Source organism: Melozone crissalis, unplaced genomic scaffold, assembly GCF_028551555.1.
Source record: "Melozone crissalis strain CALT ecotype California unplaced genomic scaffold, PUWL_Pcris_2 ptg000027l_1, whole genome shotgun sequence".
Classification (NCBI taxonomy): domain Eukaryota; kingdom Metazoa; phylum Chordata; class Aves; order Passeriformes; family Passerellidae; genus Melozone; species Melozone crissalis.
In genome coordinates this window covers 76,633,862-76,651,445 of record NW_026535805.1, presented here as the reverse complement: position 1 = coordinate 76,651,445, position 17,584 = coordinate 76,633,862, and the positions used below count along the sequence as shown (strand labels likewise).

The following is a 17,584-nucleotide window of genomic DNA, read 5'->3' as shown; positions in this document are numbered from 1 at the left end:
CTGATTTTTCTGGCCGCGTAATATAAATTACCACAATTTATGGCATCTTCTCTTCAAATAAAGGTTAAGATACAGAGGGTTTGGTAAAGTTCAGTTAACATTTCCCAACAGCAATTGCATATACTGAAAAGGTTATAGTGAAAAGGCCCAATTCAGCTCATGCTTCATGAAGTCTCACCAAATTCAGTGACTGCATTAAATGAAAGCCAGGGCAGAATCTTAGCTCCAAATAACAATTTTCCTGGAAGCCTGAAAAAAAGATTTGCCTTCAAAAGTAAATTACAGCAATTTTTCTGTCTGCTCTTAAGCTCCTACTCTCAAATCTTGGCTTTTTCATACAATAAAAAAAAATATTAAGGCAATCCAAATGGAAAAAATATGGAAAACCTAACTTGATAGAATGCACAGATGTCTCACAATAAAAACCTTTCTTTCCATATTTTAATGTAATATAAATATACAAGTCACTTTATTTTGGCTACTTTAAAACATGGCTCTGCCACAACATGATTTCAGTATTCAAGTATCTGCTACCACAGCACAATTTTTTGCAAGTCTACTCTTGGATACTACAGCTAATGATATATGTTGGAAATACTGCAAAAATAACTTCTTATTTAAAACCCTTATTGATTAAGTCATTATTGAGGTCATTAAATAACAGAGGAAAATAATTTGTTTGGAATGGATTATAATGAACAGCAGTTACTGTAATATGTTGGTTCTGAAATAAATATTCTTTGGAACTAAATGTCTTTTTTATAAGTCAAGGTAAAAGAGGGAAAAGGAACTGGGATTTCTACCAAACCACTAGAACTAAATGGAAAATTTTTACTTCAAATAGTTGGAAACTGCTGACAAGACAACTTACCTACTAAGGGAAATTGGACATTTTATATGTTACACTGCAACTGAGAACATTTCTTCAACATAACACGCTAACTTGATTTGCACCTCACGTGTGAGGTAGAAGTTCACTCACAGCTTTTTTTCTGCTTCACTTGATCTCCCACAGTGGTTTATTTTTAATTTATTATTAGGAGAACACCTATGTTTAAGATGAACTCAAACTGTAAGTCTTAAACTGCTTGGATTCCATGAAATATTATCAAAGCTGCTACACTCAGAGTCAAGAAACACGTTTATCCTCCACAGTAACAATGGTATAATGTGGCCACTAACAAACATACAATGAGACCTATGAAATATTCTTCTCTTGTATTAAAACAAAATACCTGGGTAGCTTGCTTATATGTCAGGTACATGACACACACAAAAGCTACAACTGTAACACCTGAATACTTATTTTTATTCTTGCCTGCTTGTTTAAACAGGATGATTAAGGAGCACGGAGAGACAATGCACATCATAAGAAAGAAAAGTGCTGGCTGGCTAGCAAAGGACTCCTGCTTTTTCTTGATTGGAAATGGAAGCTAATGTATGTTCATCACTTCATACAGCCCCCAAGACATCAGCAAACAAGGATTTTTTTATCTCAGAGCACTTTTCACTGCCTACAGTCCCCTGTACAACTTTACCATTACTTAGAGCAGACACACTTTGAAATATTCACTTGGTAACCTTCAGTCAGGTGCTTTTATACTCTGTTCTGTACTTCTGAAATGTCCCGTTTCCATATTAAGTTTTTCCACTGTAGTGTGCCAGAGACACAATAAAGCAGTTTCCCTCTGTCCACTTGGCTCACTTCCTGTAGCTCTCCAGCAATCACTGTTGTTATTGAACACAAGACTGAATCAGCTAAAATTAAAATGTTGACATTCATAAAACTCAAATGTCCTTATTCAAATGGCCTTTCCCCTTAGAGACATTTACACAACTCCAGCTGATCTCAGTGGGATTTTTACATGCAATTTGGGCCCAAATTTTAAACAGCTTTCTGTGTGTGTTTTTTTAAAACCAGGTTTCAAAATCAATCTGCAGTGGTAAATTTTGTGCAGAGCTATGTTTCATTTCAGTTAAACATAGGATTTCTGTAAGCTAGCGTGCTAAAATGTCAGAATCAACTAAATAAGCCTTCACTTGTAGAGGCATAGACCAAAATGTTCTGGCCTGAGTCCTGCCTTGTTTACAATGGGCAAAAGTCAGGAGTATCCCATTGTGTCAGCAGGCTAGATTGCCACAGCCAAGGATCCAAGTGCATGCATCAGATAAGATGACAGCAGATAATCCTCTAGATAGCAGATAGCAGATGATACTCCAATGGTCAAACTCTCCTCAGCACTGGAGGAGGCAACCACTTGGTGGGCTGGTGTCCCTCTCTCCAAGACATAAAGTGGTTAGCAACCAGCCCTCAGGCAAGTAGAGAGGGGATGTGGCCGTGGTGCAGGGGAAAGCCAAAGACTTACTACACACTCACATAACCCCATTAAAGCAGATTTCTTCTCTTCTGCAGAAAGGCAAAAAGGCCAACCAGGAGAGTTCTAACCCAAAACAATGGTTAGAGAACCTTTAGCCAGAGCACTCCCGAGTCCCTGATGTAGGATAATGCCAACAGGTGTTCACATTCAGTCTCTTTAGTATTCTATCTGTCTTTTCCAAAAGTTATTCAGCTAACACTGTGAAGAAATATCTTCTTATTATTCACTCAATCTTCCCTCATTGGGTTTTTTTTCTGATACATACTTTGTTTCCTAGAAAAAACTAAGATAATCTTCCTCAGATTGTCAAGTCTGTTTCAAAGGTCACTCAAAAATCTTGGAATGTATAATTTTAAAAATGCATGATACAGCATTAAACCTCCTGAGGACACTGGGTCCTTGTTTCTGTCAGGGCGGAAGCAGCACTACGCTGTCTGACCATTACGTAAAGTGCCTGTGATAGGCTAAAAATCTCATTGTAAGAAAATGTCACTTGAATTTGTACTATTCTGTCTGTAGGAGGCCATTCATTTCTAAAGCATTCTTATTTTACTACAGAAACAGCAAAATAGAATCATTTATGTAACAAAGAACTGCTACTCATTTTCTGACCAAAAATGAGCCTTCCTCCAAAATCCCCAAACCTAAACTATAAGAAATATATACAACAGAAAATCTCTTCAAACTGAAAATGATCTAGTTATGACAACTTTTTTTCATATCTTGTTTTGGTACAGCCTAATTCTCACAACACAAATAGCTACTGCACAAACAGTATGGAAGATTTGGGCCCTGCATCACTGAAACAAAGATTCTCTTTCCAAAGCAGAAGACACAATGACATAATTATCTCTCAAATTTATTTATGCTGTCCTGAATATAATACAATATGCCTGTTTTTGCTTATTCCAAAAAGGACAAGATAAGAAAGAAAACAGGCTGACACCTCTGCTAATGCAGACCAGCAACCTCACATATGCCAAAGAACTTTCTTCTTTTTTACCAACAGCATGTCTAGCCTAGGATCTGCACTGATATAAGTGGAAATACTTGGAAATTTCTCAGTGCAAGAAAGATGGAAACCTGATTACCGAGTATTTTTCTTGAGGAAAAAAATGAACCAGCCTTTTTTCTAAATTTCTCTGAAATTTGTATTTAAAAGTGTAATGACTTCCCTGATTACAGTCAGTGGCTCAAATATTGTTAAAACCTTTTTGCAAACAATATAGCTGCCAGCAAAAGGACACATAAAACAGATCTTCAGCTTTCAAGCTTTTCAGACATTTATTAGGATTAAGCATTTCTGTATTGATTGCTTAATCTAACAATGAATTTTTTAGTCTTTAAAACAACTGCAATTTATGAAAGTTAATCTGCTTAGCAGCTAATGTACAGTATGTTCTTTTCATCTGACAGCATGCATTTGGGCAGAAAATCAAATTCTTGCCAGACCTAAAACCACTTCTCTTATTAAAAAACAGATTAGAAAAACAGTAGCTCTCACAAACTGCCTGCTGTCTGCTGCATTTAGACTCACTGCCTTCACCATGTTTCTCATTGTGTTTTATTTCTGGCGTATGAGGACTTGGGTAAAGATCATACAATCCCAAGCAATATTGAAAACCAAATGGTTTATTTGGAGTGTTTGGAGATAAGAGAATGACTTTTCCCTAAGACATTCCATGACTGTTTCTTGCTTGTTCTTCAATCTATATTACATAACATCAATATAACCATCAGTGCAAATTTGTTTAGTTCCCCCAGCTGTCACAAGCCCTGTTCCACCCCAAGGCCAATGGCAGCCTTCACTGATTTAACTTACTCTAGCAGTTTCAACAACTTTGTGTGAGCTGAGGGGAATCATATCCAAAAAAGTATGTCTGAGGAAAATTTTTCCATGGCACCTTTATAGAACTGCTCCAACCAAAGCTGCCCAGTGATGGATTGCCATGCACTTTTGAAAGTGAGAGAATAAAAGTGGAGAGTTTTCTACAGCACATATTTTGCACATGCAATTATGTTTAAAGCAGTATGAAATATAAAGCTCCAGAATTTTCACCTCTGAATGGTACTTCATAACTGTAGACAAAATCAGCCAATGACTGAAAGAAGTCATACAAAAGATGAGAACACTATAAGTTTCCTAAAATCTGGATTTCTGAAGAAGGAAAGTATACTCCTTCAACAAAGGAGCAAATACATTTTTTCCCTTTTCCTGCTCCAAGAACACACACACACAAAAAGAAATAAATCCATTCTCTCTGAATAACAATTACCTGGTAATGGAACAGCACTCAGAAATGAGTCATTTTCTGATTACTCATTTGCTAAGCTCTCTACACAGTGTTGTCTGTGAACAGTTCATAAAATGCTGATCCTCTGGCATGTGTTTATCTTTGGGCTGGACCGGAGAGCTATGCAAACAGTTTATAAAAGAGATTATCTACAGTAACTTGGGGGAATATTTGCCCTCTCTGTTTTATGCAGAGAAGCAATAAGGGCAAGCATATGCTTAGCAAAAGGAAAAACACAAGGAGAAACTGAGATTACCCACATGGTAAATTATATCAAGCGCACAGAATGGTTTCTAGGTTTCTGTGGATTGATTTTCCCATGAATCCTGAAACAAACAAGCCACTTCAAAACACTGCAAGACTACTATGCAGAGCAAAGCAGAGGAATAGGGGGCAAATTTTAACTGCTCCAAAATATTTTGGAGATAACAAACATAACTGAAGGGCCTTCAATGAATTCCCGGGCAGACATGTCCATGCAGATCAGGTTAGAGCAGCCTAAAAATTTCTGGTTTTTTCCTCTCTGCTGAAGGATACTCTTGTCTGAGAGTAACTGCCCATGTGGGTTCTACTACTAGATGCAGAACAAAATAAATCATTACTGAAAGCAGGAAGAATGCTTGCCTACATCCTTAATCACAGGAGGCCATTTAGTGATTCAGTAAAATTCCATAAACATCTGAGAGTTTGGATTTTTCATTTCCTGCCTTGACTATAAGAGAGTTGGAGAAGGTACTGTATCCAACTCTTCTTTTCTCACTTTTCTATTAGTGCTGAAATGTTCTCTACACTCAAACTCACTCCTCTTAGGCTATATATCAATTCCATGAGCTAGCAACCATCCCAGTTTGAAAGGCAGTCTCAAGCCTAGCTCCTGATATGATGAGCAACTATGGCACCACTGACTGAATAGGTTTGGTGAGAATTCATATGGTGAAGACATCAAGTAAGCCCCATAGGGATTCCTGATACAGAAAAATACTTAAGTGCTCAGTCTTTCTGGGTTGTTGGCAATGAAAAACACACACCACACTATTTTGTTTCTCAGACACCATGGCTCATGGAAAAACTAACTAAAATACTAAACACTTTTTTATGCTTCCTTTCACAGCTTTTTTGTCATTACTGTTGATAAGTTTATTTCTCCAGAAGTTAAGACCTGTCCTATTTCCAGCCTCAGTCAGACAAGTATTTCAGCTACTCATTAGTCAAGTATTCACTTCACTGACCTATGTAACTTTTCATCCTGGTCCAACCATATTTATTTTAGCTTCCTAGCCAGCATAACATCTCTTTCCATGTCAACTTCTATAATAAGATTTGAAATTTCAATGTTACCTTTCAGTTCCAAAATTGCAACTCTTTATTCACAATTTTCTGGGTTTCTTTAAAGGTTTTGTTATTTTGTCCTTCACTGTGGTAAGATAGGGCCATATAGTGAAATACTGTCTTATATGCTGCAACAAATATTCTGAAAACCTTTTATACTGTTAGTCACAGTCTTTTAAAATATCTACAACTGTGTTCAAAGAGTTCTGGCCTAATTCAAGGACTTTTATTGCCCCATGAAACTGCAGATTTGCTGATTACTGAAATACATGGTAGATATTTCATGAGGAAATATAATGAATTAGGTCTTTGCTTCATGCAAAAAGAAATTTGTATTCTGTTGCTTCCCTTTGATCACCCAGTAAGGATTGGCATCTACACAGTGCTTTTACTGATGTTTTATCTAACCAAGAAAATTTAAGAGACAGTTTTCATATGAAGAGTAATGTTTTCTGAAGAGCACCCTGATAGGATTTTCAAGTCCTTCTGAATCTTCAAAGAATTTACACTTGAGTTATAAAGCTATACATGTCAAAGTGGTAAGCAATTTCTAATTTGGTGTCCTCCCAGTTGAAGAACTGGATAAGAAGTCATCCAGTTGAGTGATAGGATGTTCTTTGCTCGTATTTATCCCCCCAAAAAAAATTGTCACTGAATTTTTAATGTAATGTTTCAATTCAGTTGCTTAGAGCAAAATTTCTTACAGAAATGCTTCTGTGACCTTTCAAGTCCAACACTCATTTTAAACTTCATCTGGTTTCATAGAAGCATATTCCTAAGATAGAGGCAAATATTCTTTTAAATTATTTGTCTCTTTAACCAATGTTGAGAATGTTTTTCTTCCTATTAACAATTTAGCAATGCAGAAATTCCAAATAAGAATCAGTGCCCTCGAGGAAGACACAAAGCAGGGAGCACTGAAAGGACAAGACATTCTGTACCTGAGACTGAATTCTGTTTTTCTGATGATTTTGGCTTTTGGATTCTACTGTATTTCATTCACTGCTCTCTCTAGGATGTGTTTTAACTGAAGCTCTAGGCAGTGCCCTAAAAGATTTTTCTTTTGCTCAAGTTTATGACAGGATAAAATGCTAAGCTTACATTATGAATTTGAAACACACTTGACGTCTCCACAACTCCATGTTAATAAAAGAGCTTTCCTAAGTTTACTGCAAACATACTCAATGAAAATGTTTCCACCAAATGTAAACAGCTAACTTGGTCAAACCTTTACTAAAATTTGAGGTATGTTCCTAAGGAAGTGAACCATTCAGTCTGTTTAACAGTGAGACAGAGGCTTCTCATGATTTGCAAAGGAAGACTGAGGCTACACACTGATAGCACAGAGGAGAAAGCAGGGCTGTCAGCTTCCTCTGTCTACTTGGGACTCAGTTTGTTTTTGTTCTGAGGGTGAAATTTGTATTCCTGGGTGGACAGTGGCTCATGTTCAGTGGAAAGAATAAAGGAGACTCTTACCCAATATATTCTTCAGTATTGTGAACCTGCTGGGGTGTGGAGGTAAATTCAAACTCTCCCACACAGCACAAAATCTACATTTTCACCCTCCCTCTTCCCTCCTAAAAATGTTAGACCAGAAAGTGGCAACACCACCACAAACAGGGAAGTTCATTATGTCCTGATCATCTCTAGCTTTTCTGGAGGCTATGGGCAGAATATTGATACCTGATCTCATTTACCTGGATCTCAGCAATGTTCTGGGCAGGAGACAGGCTCTTTTCTCCTACAAAAGGAGTTTTTTGGACCCTGCATTTGTAGTGAAAGCAAGGGAGTTAGGAAACTTTCAGCATGAACTGCAAGGTGCTTGATTCTCTGACAGCTGCATCCATCAGAGTAAGCAGGTCTCAGGCAGTGGGACAGGCAGGCAGTTGGTGTCTAGATCTGCCACTTACTCCTTGTATAGTCAGTGGACAGAGAAATGCTCTTTGAAGAAAAAATGAGATCTCATATGGACTATCTGCCTACTGGAAGTATTTGCCTTTCTTCATCAATCACAGAAGAATCCTAGGGAGCCCATGCTGCAAACAGCAGTGCTCAAGTGCCTACATTTTATTAGGAAGAATTCAGCACATTGGTGAATCATTGAAACTGATTTTTTAAATTATTTTACATTTTCCTGTTTAAAGTATGTTTCCTGGATTTTTTTGTAACCTATGTCATGAACAAAAAGTTGAACTGGTAGAGAAACTGAGAATCGAGTATATTCCTACTGTAACTTGACTAGCATCAAGAGACAAGCCTTAATTCCACATAATTCATCCATAACATGTTTTCAAGTGTAGTGCCTACACAGCTGCAGTGCCAGATTTCAGCAGAGCATCCCTGGCCAGCACAGAGCAGAGTCACACTTCCTTTCAAGGCCTACAAGGAAGCTTTCCCTATCCTCTGACAATCTACAGATCACATTGAGAATGCTCACAGAGAATTAGTCTGGGAAATTATCTGCTCAGTGTCAGAGAAAGAACAGCCTTTCCTCCTTATAAGAAAGCCTTTGGGTCTTACTTATGATTTTGCCAGCATTCTGTTTATGGTTAGATTCAGGTTCTTTGTTAAAAGCAGGATTTGACTCTGTATGCCTAAAACTATGTGTTGTTTCTCTGATGCAAAAATGGCCCCTGAACATGTTTCAAACTCAGTACTGTAGAAATGTTGCAAATTTTCATATGGGTGAGATATTTTAACCCCATTAATTAATCTCGTTGCATTAAGAAGAATAGGCCACTAAAACAGCTTGGAAGATAATAGTTATAAGACAAAATATTTAATGAAGGCTGGTGTGGAAATACAGTCAGTTGTGGTTGGTGCTTCTGGCAATAGCTTTTTCAAGAGACACAGAGTCTCCTCCACAACTAGTGATTTAACCCATTTTTTTCTTCTAGAGACAGAAGATTTGGAAAGTCCATGTAAAGTAGGACAATGTTTGGTTTGGGATCTCCAGGTTTGTGGGAGGTCTATTTTTCATTTAGATATTTACTTCTACAGAAAACTTGGGAAGACACTTTAAGATACCATAAACATCGGTCTGATAATGAATAAACAATTACAGAAACAATAAATAATTACCTTCAAGTGTTTCTCCCTCTCCAGAAAGGGCATCTCCGGCTCCAGAGGCATACAAGGCAGACACAGTCAGTGCATACCTAGTGGCTTGGTCCAAGCCTTTCAGCACCTTAGAGGTGGTGTCACCTTTCACAGTCACTTCCTTAGTTTCACCTCCTGCCACTGGAGTGTATGTTATAAAGTACTGCTGCACTTTGCCAGGAGCAGCACCCCAAGACAGTTTCATTGTTGATGTTGTAGCATCAGAAACTCTCAAATTCCTTGGATTTCCTCGGACTGCACATGTTAAAAGATGTTGAAAAAAAGTTGAAGCAAGCTTAATTTCTTCTTAACACTACATAGGATTTTATGCTAAAAAAAATTTCTCTAATAGGCTGGACCAACACTGCTACAGTGTACCTTTACTGTAGTCAGGACTGTACATTCCCATCCCCACCCTCCTGAGGCAAAAATGCACAATAAGGTCCATTTTTTTTTTCCCTGTTAAAGCAGGCTCAGTCCTGGAGCACTTATACATACTAGCACCTCTAGATATGCTCAGATTCAACAAAGATCCATGTTGAAGTCACTGTATTCAGAATCAAGTCGAAGATGACAAATGAAATGTGAAATTAACACGTTTTGGTTTCCTAAAGAGGTCTTTTTGATGATGATTTTCATGGATCAGTGAAACTTCAACAATGATCAGGACAGTCATATTTATGGTATTCTCTAGATTTTGTTTAATAAGGCATGATACGCGTTAAAGGATCCTGCATTTTCACATTCATTAAATCTACAGTGATAACTTGAGAAAATTAAATGTTCCATTAATTTCTTGCTAAACATTCAGCACAAAGTGCAAACAGAGTCTGAATTTATATCAGGTATATAATTTATATCATTGACAATATAAAGAATCATGGGGACAACTAATTAAACATACAAGTAGATTCTTCACCCAAGTAACCTTGCCATATCAGGTTCAAGATACTATATTTTAAAATGAAATACTGCAATTTTGATAAGTTCTATTGTCTTACGTTACCTCTCAGCTAGGCTTGAGCAATGTTATAACTCTCTGTTTATCTAGGATAATATATATGGACCATATGGTTTATTCTCCTTTCAGTATGAATATGTCAACATGCAGCGAGTTTTTCTCATGCTTACTATGTTCACAGCATTGATCATTACCTTCATCAGTTTTTGCATATCCATTCAATGAATTCCCAGGCCCAGACTGATACTCAGGAACAACAGACACTTCATATCTTGTATCTTGGATCAAATTCTGCAGAGTAGTTGACCTATCATTTGCTGATACAGTCACTTGCCTCCTTTCTCCTCCAGTAAGAGGTCTATAAACAAGCCTGTACCTCAGGACATTTCCTGGAGCTGGAGTCCAGCCAACTACAAAGCTATCAGTAGTTTCATCTGTAATCCTTAAGTTTCGAGGAGCACCTTTAACTGCAAAAAATATACACATGTAAGTTGTAAATATTTGCCTTTAATGAAGAAGTATCTGAAGCAAAACCACGTCAATCATTCTGTTAGCTCATCCAGGTTACCAAAACTGCTTCTATTGCCTACCCATTGCTTTAGGGTACACACACCTTTTGTGATTTCTGAAAATTTAGGATCATAGTTACATTCAGCAGTGGAACAAAGTTGTCTCCAAAAGCACATTCATCCCAGTTTATACAACTGCTTCTGAAACTTAAGATAGTCTGACTGTGTTTAGTGGTAAGAGTAGAACTGAACTGTGTCAGGGACATTTGGGCATAGTGAGGAAACTTCTTAACACAACAATGATAAAAGTTTCCTTGCTGCATCCATTTGCTTCTGCACCCATTTCATTGGCAGTTGTCAGATACACCTGACTACACACCCAGCTATCCTGTTTGCAAGAACAAACAAGGAACAAAATAGCAAAAAAATCCCACCAAACCAATTCTATTTCTCTGAATTTCAAACAAAAAATATATTCATTGAAATACAAGTTGCATCTAATGTTTAAAAAAGGTTTCTTCATTTAGTCTCTAATTCAAAGAAATGGCTTGTTATCTTAGAAAGTAAAGAAAAAAAAAACTATGGTGAATCCTTTAACCTAGCCTGCTCCTTGACAAAAGATACAGCAGTTCAGATGAGCTCAGTGGGCACAGGAAAAAAGACTTGACTCTTCCAACAGAAATTAAGATCCACTGTACTGCACGCTGCCTAGCAGCACATAACATTGTCACTTAGGGAAAAAAAGTTCTGTTTTTTTGTTGTTTGCTATTTATATTCCATAAGTACTGTTCTTCAAAGTTAAGAGCAGAGTAATTAATAATCCAAGTTTTAAAAAAGAAACTTATTTTCTATTAATCAGAAACACAATACTCAACCTCAAATCCTTTAAAAGCCTGAAACCAAAGTTAATTGCCAAGAAAGCCATCTGGCTCAAACTGTTAGCTAGATCTGCATGGAGAGCTGCTGATGTTTACGTGGCTGTAGAAGAACTCTGTCTTCTGAGTCGTGCTGGGACATCATCAGATCCCAATGTTAATAATTATTTAAGGTAGTATCAGTTACAAATGGGAAGGCAGATTATTTTTATTAAATCTTTTCCTTCTCCTGTTCCTTATGCACACAAGATACATGTTCTATCAGCCAAGAGTTGTCTGTTTTCCTAAGGGAAAATTATGTGTGGCCAAAATATTCTGACTGGTACAGTCATGGAAATGTGCACACTGACAGTGAAAGCTGTATCTTCCAAACTTAACATCCAAACTAAGCAATTTTATAAGTGTTTATTTCTATCAGTCTTAAGAGGAAAGAGCAATTAACAAATCTTCAAGCTGTTTCTTTTGCTCCCTTGGAACCATTTATGTCACCAAAGGTCACAAATGACAGCATGGAATAATGAAAAAGAGTAGATCAATATTTTTAAAAGCATGATTTAGAGTAGACTGAGTGTTCAACTACTGGAATAGCAAATCACATCTACTGTCATGCTGCTCTTTTCAATCAGGAGAAATGCATCATGGCAACTCTAACAAGGAAAAGTAAAGCTACCATGCTTAAATTTACAGCCACAGATCACATTAAACACATACTGACATCAATGGAAGTTTTGAATCAGTTATTGGATCAGACCAATGAATTTCTGATAAAAAAAGTTAACCAAAACTTAAGGCTAGTGTATATTAAAAAAGATTTCTATTAGTGTTATATTATATGTAGACATAGCAAATTGCAAATTGCAAATGTATTGAAGTCAACATGCATTCCTGCATCAGTCTCTTAATTATTGAACAGGGTAGAATAGAACTGAATAGTTCCATTGGAAAGGATCTACAATGTTCATGTAGTCCAACTGGAGTCTATATTGACAATTATTCATGCCATGGAATTTATTATTGAGAGCACACTACTTCATTTGAAAGCAGGCCACTGCAAAGGAACACAGCAGAGGAACACATCCAACCTCAGAAAAATTAAATTGCAATCTTAGCAACTTAATGCTTCCTTATTATTAGAATTTTAAATCTTTACTGAATGCACTGAGATACAATAATGCTTATTCTCATCCTGCATGGCAGTACAGCTTCTCAGCCTTACTTGGCTCTTCCTCATTTCATTGTTGTCCAGCTAAGCAAATTCTTATTTGAACATGTGAATCCCTTGTGTCTGAGAATAATGGGAATCCTACCTTCTAAGGTGGTCTCCTCTCCATCCAAGGGAGGGCCATCACCATCTTCATATTCAGAAATCACACTGACTGCGTAGGTAGTTTCAGGTAGTAAGTTGGTGAGAACTGAGCTGGTACTTGAAGCTGGTACAGAAACAATGAATTCATCTCCACCGACTGCTACTTTATATTTAATGAGATAGGACAAAACCTCAGGTCCAGCTGGAGACCAGCTCACTTTGAAACTCTCTGACGTTATGTCAGAAAAGACCATGTTCTTTGCAGGTACGTAAGCTGTATGGAAATAAAAACGTGCATATGAGGCACACTTGCCAGAATACTTTAAACACAAAATTTATAAAATAAATAATTAAATGTTCTTCAATAATTTTATTTATTCTAATTTAACAGATTTTTTTTTTGCATGCGCACAAGATTTGTTTTCTACACTTGTTTATATCTATCAAATTTCAAGAAGATCATACCTAGGCTGCCTAAAATCATTCACAGTAAGTAGAAGCACCAACTCAGTGATTTCTAGATAAATGAAAACAGTCCATCTAAAATAGATATCTATATTTATGAAAACTTAATTTAGAATCTGATTATCAAGTTGGGTTCCCTACTTCATATGTCCAATGAACAGCAATAACATTATGTCCTCAATGGAAACTAAAAATTATTGGGTTTTTTTTCAGGTCTAGATTAAAAATAAGACAAAATAAAAACCAGTATTTTTTCCAGAATGAAGTCAAAGGGAGAACAAGGAATTTGACACAAGGAACAAACACAAATCTGACATCTTAGGCTTGTTTTGCTTGGCCTAGTCAGCCTGTCAGTGGGGATCTTAAAACTGTTCAAGCCCTCTAAAACAAAGGCTGCTTTGCTGGTTTGTTTCGTAAAGCTATCCTGAAACAAAAGGTTTAATTTTAAAGAGAATTGGGCTTTCAATAGTGGGGACTTTTCAATGTTAGTGTCCTACTAAGCATAGATAGGGGCACTGTGGGTGCAACTAATCACAAGTACCTTTATCTGACCAAAGATGGTAATTTAGAAAACTTTTGAATGTTAAACATTATCCATGCTGGCCTAATTTGGATGCATGTGAAGACTTTCCTGTGCTCTTCACTTCAGTCTTTACAGTTAGATTGCAATCACTATCACCTAGCATCTGCTGTCCCAAGTTGTCTTGTCTAAGCCCATTTCAGATGGCCATTAATTTTACCCAAAAACTTAATCAAATTGCCCTCTAGAGTCATTGGCCTTACTTCATTGCCTTTGAACATCTAAAAGACAAGCTTAGACTTGCCACCTCATTTTGTAGAGCTAAAAAAAGAATGCTCTGGTAAGTATTTTACTCAAGACATTGAGTGCAAAAGCAGAGCATATCCACTAAGGTCATTCCAATAGACACACATTTTATTAGCTTTTTAGATATCTAGCAGGGGTGGGGGAAAAATTTTCTGAAATATTTTTTTTTTCATTTCCATTTATCCATTAATTTCATCTGTTGCTTTTAATATATTTGAAAATGAGAAGCAAATCCCCAGTTATTAAAATTATCATTTGTATATGGACAATTTCATCAAAATAAATTCTTTAGGTAACTATAAGCACAAAACATTGGTTCAGATCCTCTTTTCATTGCATTTTTTACATTCCTGTAAGTAAGTATTAGTAGTTGCTTACATTTTCTCCTTATAGCAGCCAGCTCCTGCTCAATTCGTAGGCAGACAGACTGTGTAAGCTCAAATGATATTCTTTGAAAAGCATCAAAGTCTTCCACTGTGTAAACGTGGGTGTCCGCAGGAGGTGATGCGATAGCTTCCAACTCCGTGCGCACTGCATCCTTCACACCAACTGCAAATATTTCTACATCTGCATCCCTCAGCTTAATTGCAGGTTCTTTAAAAGCATCTGATGATTTTCCATCAGTGATAAGAATCATTACTCTCGGCACATTTGGTCTTGATCCTTTGCTGGTAACAAATACTTTCTCCCTCACGTATGTCATTGCTTTGCCTGTGTTGGTAGATCCACCTCTGTAGGGGAAGGTGTTAATAGCCTGAATTATGTCTTCCACTCTGTTGTATCTGTTCAAAGAAAACTCCATATGGGGATCTCTGCTGTACTGGACAAGACTTATCTGTACTTTTCGAGGTGATATCTCAAAGCTTTTAACCAACACTTCCAAAAAGGCTCTTACTTTGACAAAATTGGCGATACCAATGCTGTAGGAACCATCCACTAAAAACACAACATCAGCTTTTACATCCACACCACGTGAGCATTCTGCAAAGGAAAAGAATAATTACTGTAAATGGATTTTCAATAGCCACATAGCATTACAATCGCATCTGTAGTTCGTATATCACACACAACTGCTTATAAACAAAGTAAGTTTTTACACAGCTAAGCAAAGCTGTGTCTCAAAAATAATAAAGGTATAGTATTAGAACAAGCATCAGAGATTTCATCAATGAAGAGATGCAATTTGAAAATTAGGTGGTTCCAAACTCACCCACTTGAACTTTTATTTGCTGTGTTTTTTCCATTATCGTTATTGGCTCACTGGGGGTCAGTCCTTTCATTGCATAAACATTAATTTGATACTCTGTGTCTGGAGAGAGATCTTTAACATTTAGAGCAGTTGTCTGAGGACCCACACTCAATACATGCTGTTTTCCCCCAGCTATCATTGGAATGAACTGCAGACGATAGCCAGTTATTTGGCTTGTGGATGGATCCCAAGTGATTCTAACAGACTTTGAGGAGACCTGAGTTGCCACCAGATTTGAAGGAGGCTCCACCACTGAAAGAAATCAAAAACAAATCCAAATATTAGGTACAATTTATAAACATATTTGCTTAACAGTTTTTATTTCTGGAATAAGTTTAGTTATCTTTGCTTGATCATTACTAAAAATCACTTTTGGGGTTTTTTTTTAGCATAAATAGACAGAAATTAATTACAGGACAGTCCAAATGAGACATCAGTGAGAGGACAAAAATATGAGCAATGCATTTGTGGTCCCCCAAGTATAGCATAAGTTCCAGGAGAAGTGCTGCCCAGATCTAAAACTGCTTCAATCAAAAGTGAAGGAACCACTTACAGGAACACGGTAGAAAACATGAACAAATGCAGACTTGAGCAGAATACTACAACAGCAGAGTCATCTCTACTGCCATTTTTGTCAAAGAATAACTAGTTATTAAAACCTTACAGAGAGAGGAAGCTGCAATGATACAGCTTCATGTCTTTGTTTTTTCAGTTTTCTCCAGTTTTCATGCTTTGGTTCTCAATGGTTCTCAATCCATTACATATTTTGACCCTTCACCAAGCAATTTTTTTCCCTTTAATACATTTTTCCACAGAAGTGATGCCTGTGTCCAAACTGCACATCACTGTGTTGCCTTTGAAACTATGGAATAATGGAGTTATTCCAAATCTGCAACATCACATGTTCTGTTATCCTGCATTTAAAGACACAAAACTGGAACCAGTTTTCCACACTTGCTACGTGAGGCAACAGATGAAACTCCATAAATAAAGCAAAGGAAGTAGGAATAGTCTCTTCAATAGACATTGGGATAAACTGAAGCTACAAATACATTTTTATAAAGTGTCTCACCTTCTTCCCCACTAACCAGTTCACCTAGTTGTTCATCAACACCGGAGCACACTTGCAAGATAATTTCATTCTGTATATCCACAATTCCATCAAAATTGGCCACGTTGAACACATGCTTCAGTGATGGCTGAGATGCAATTAGTTTGAGTTCCTTTGCATCTGCTGCTTTGATACCTAGAAGTTGTAATAGACAGGGCTATGGTTAAGTAGCCATAAAATACAGACACCTTCAACGTACTTGTGAAGTATTAAAACATCTTGGGGTAAGGCTGAGTTTAAATTAGTTCTGCCTTCTGTCATGATCAATAATCAAACTACAAAATAATGATTAATGAAATGAGGTGGAAGACTCAATTTTCAACCAGGGAAAATAATGTTGTGTAAGTGAGAATAATGCCAAGGTTCAAACTATGCTAGTCAGTCATATTAATCTCCATGTAGGAGTTACATAATTACCATCAAATTAACACAAGCAGTGTGTTCCACTCTGGAGGGCACAAATGACCCCATTCAAGGCATACACAAGAAAAGAGGGGCATAATGAAATTTTTCAACCCCACTGTCTGCAAAACTTATAAATTAACTCTTTTATCTCTCAATCATTAGAAAAACTCAACATACCCAAGGAAAAAACTTCAACTCCTATGTTACGAAGCTCTCTTGCAGGAATTTCTACATCATCTTGAGCTTTTCCATCAGTAATGACAATGGCTACTTTGGGAAAGCCTTTTCTTGCTCCAGCAGACTCAGTGAAGGTGTTTTGAACAAGGTAATCAATAGCCTCACCTAAAACCAACATCACAAGTTTTGTCTTTTTAGACTTGTATAACTAGGATATGAAGCAAATTTGAACTATGAAATGAAATGCTTGAATAAGCATGTATGTGGGAAATCTGTACCTGTCATTGTGTTGCCACCTTTGTAAGGTATCCTTTTAATTGCATCAATAAGATCACTTCTTCTGAAATACTGATTTAAATTGAACTCTGTTCTTGTATCTGAACTATACTGAACAACTCCAACTCTCGTCTTTTCTTCCCCAATGTCAAAAGCTGATACAAGGGCAACCATGAAGTCCAGAATATACCCAAAGTTATTTCTTCCGACACTCCATGAACCATCTACCAGGAAAACTAAATCTGTCATTGCACTTATGGAGCATCCTGGAACACAACAGGGAAAAAAAGGAAACCAACTCTATTAGCAAATTAGCAATTGCAT

At 36.9% G+C, this 17,584-nt stretch overlaps 1 protein-coding gene across 3 annotated transcripts in view; it reads right to left on the bottom strand.

The window, feature by feature from the left end:
• COL12A1 (collagen type XII alpha 1 chain) overlaps positions 1-17,584 on the bottom strand; it is a 99,975-nt gene that overhangs the window by 68,536 nt on the left and 13,855 nt on the right. For all 3 annotated transcript variants that reach the window (XM_054280625.1, XM_054280622.1, XM_054280624.1), the window contains 8 exons: positions 17,263-17,526; positions 16,985-17,149; positions 16,364-16,537; positions 15,253-15,543; positions 14,421-15,023; positions 12,753-13,025; positions 10,256-10,528; positions 9,083-9,355 (listed from right to left, as the gene is read on the bottom strand). In XM_054280625.1, coding sequence (XP_054136600.1) covers positions 9,083-9,355; positions 10,256-10,528; positions 12,753-13,025; positions 14,421-15,023; positions 15,253-15,543; positions 16,364-16,537; positions 16,985-17,149; positions 17,263-17,526 — 2,316 coding nt within the window. The remainder of the gene's footprint in view (positions 1-9,082; positions 9,356-10,255; positions 10,529-12,752; positions 13,026-14,420; positions 15,024-15,252; positions 15,544-16,363; positions 16,538-16,984; positions 17,150-17,262; positions 17,527-17,584) is intronic.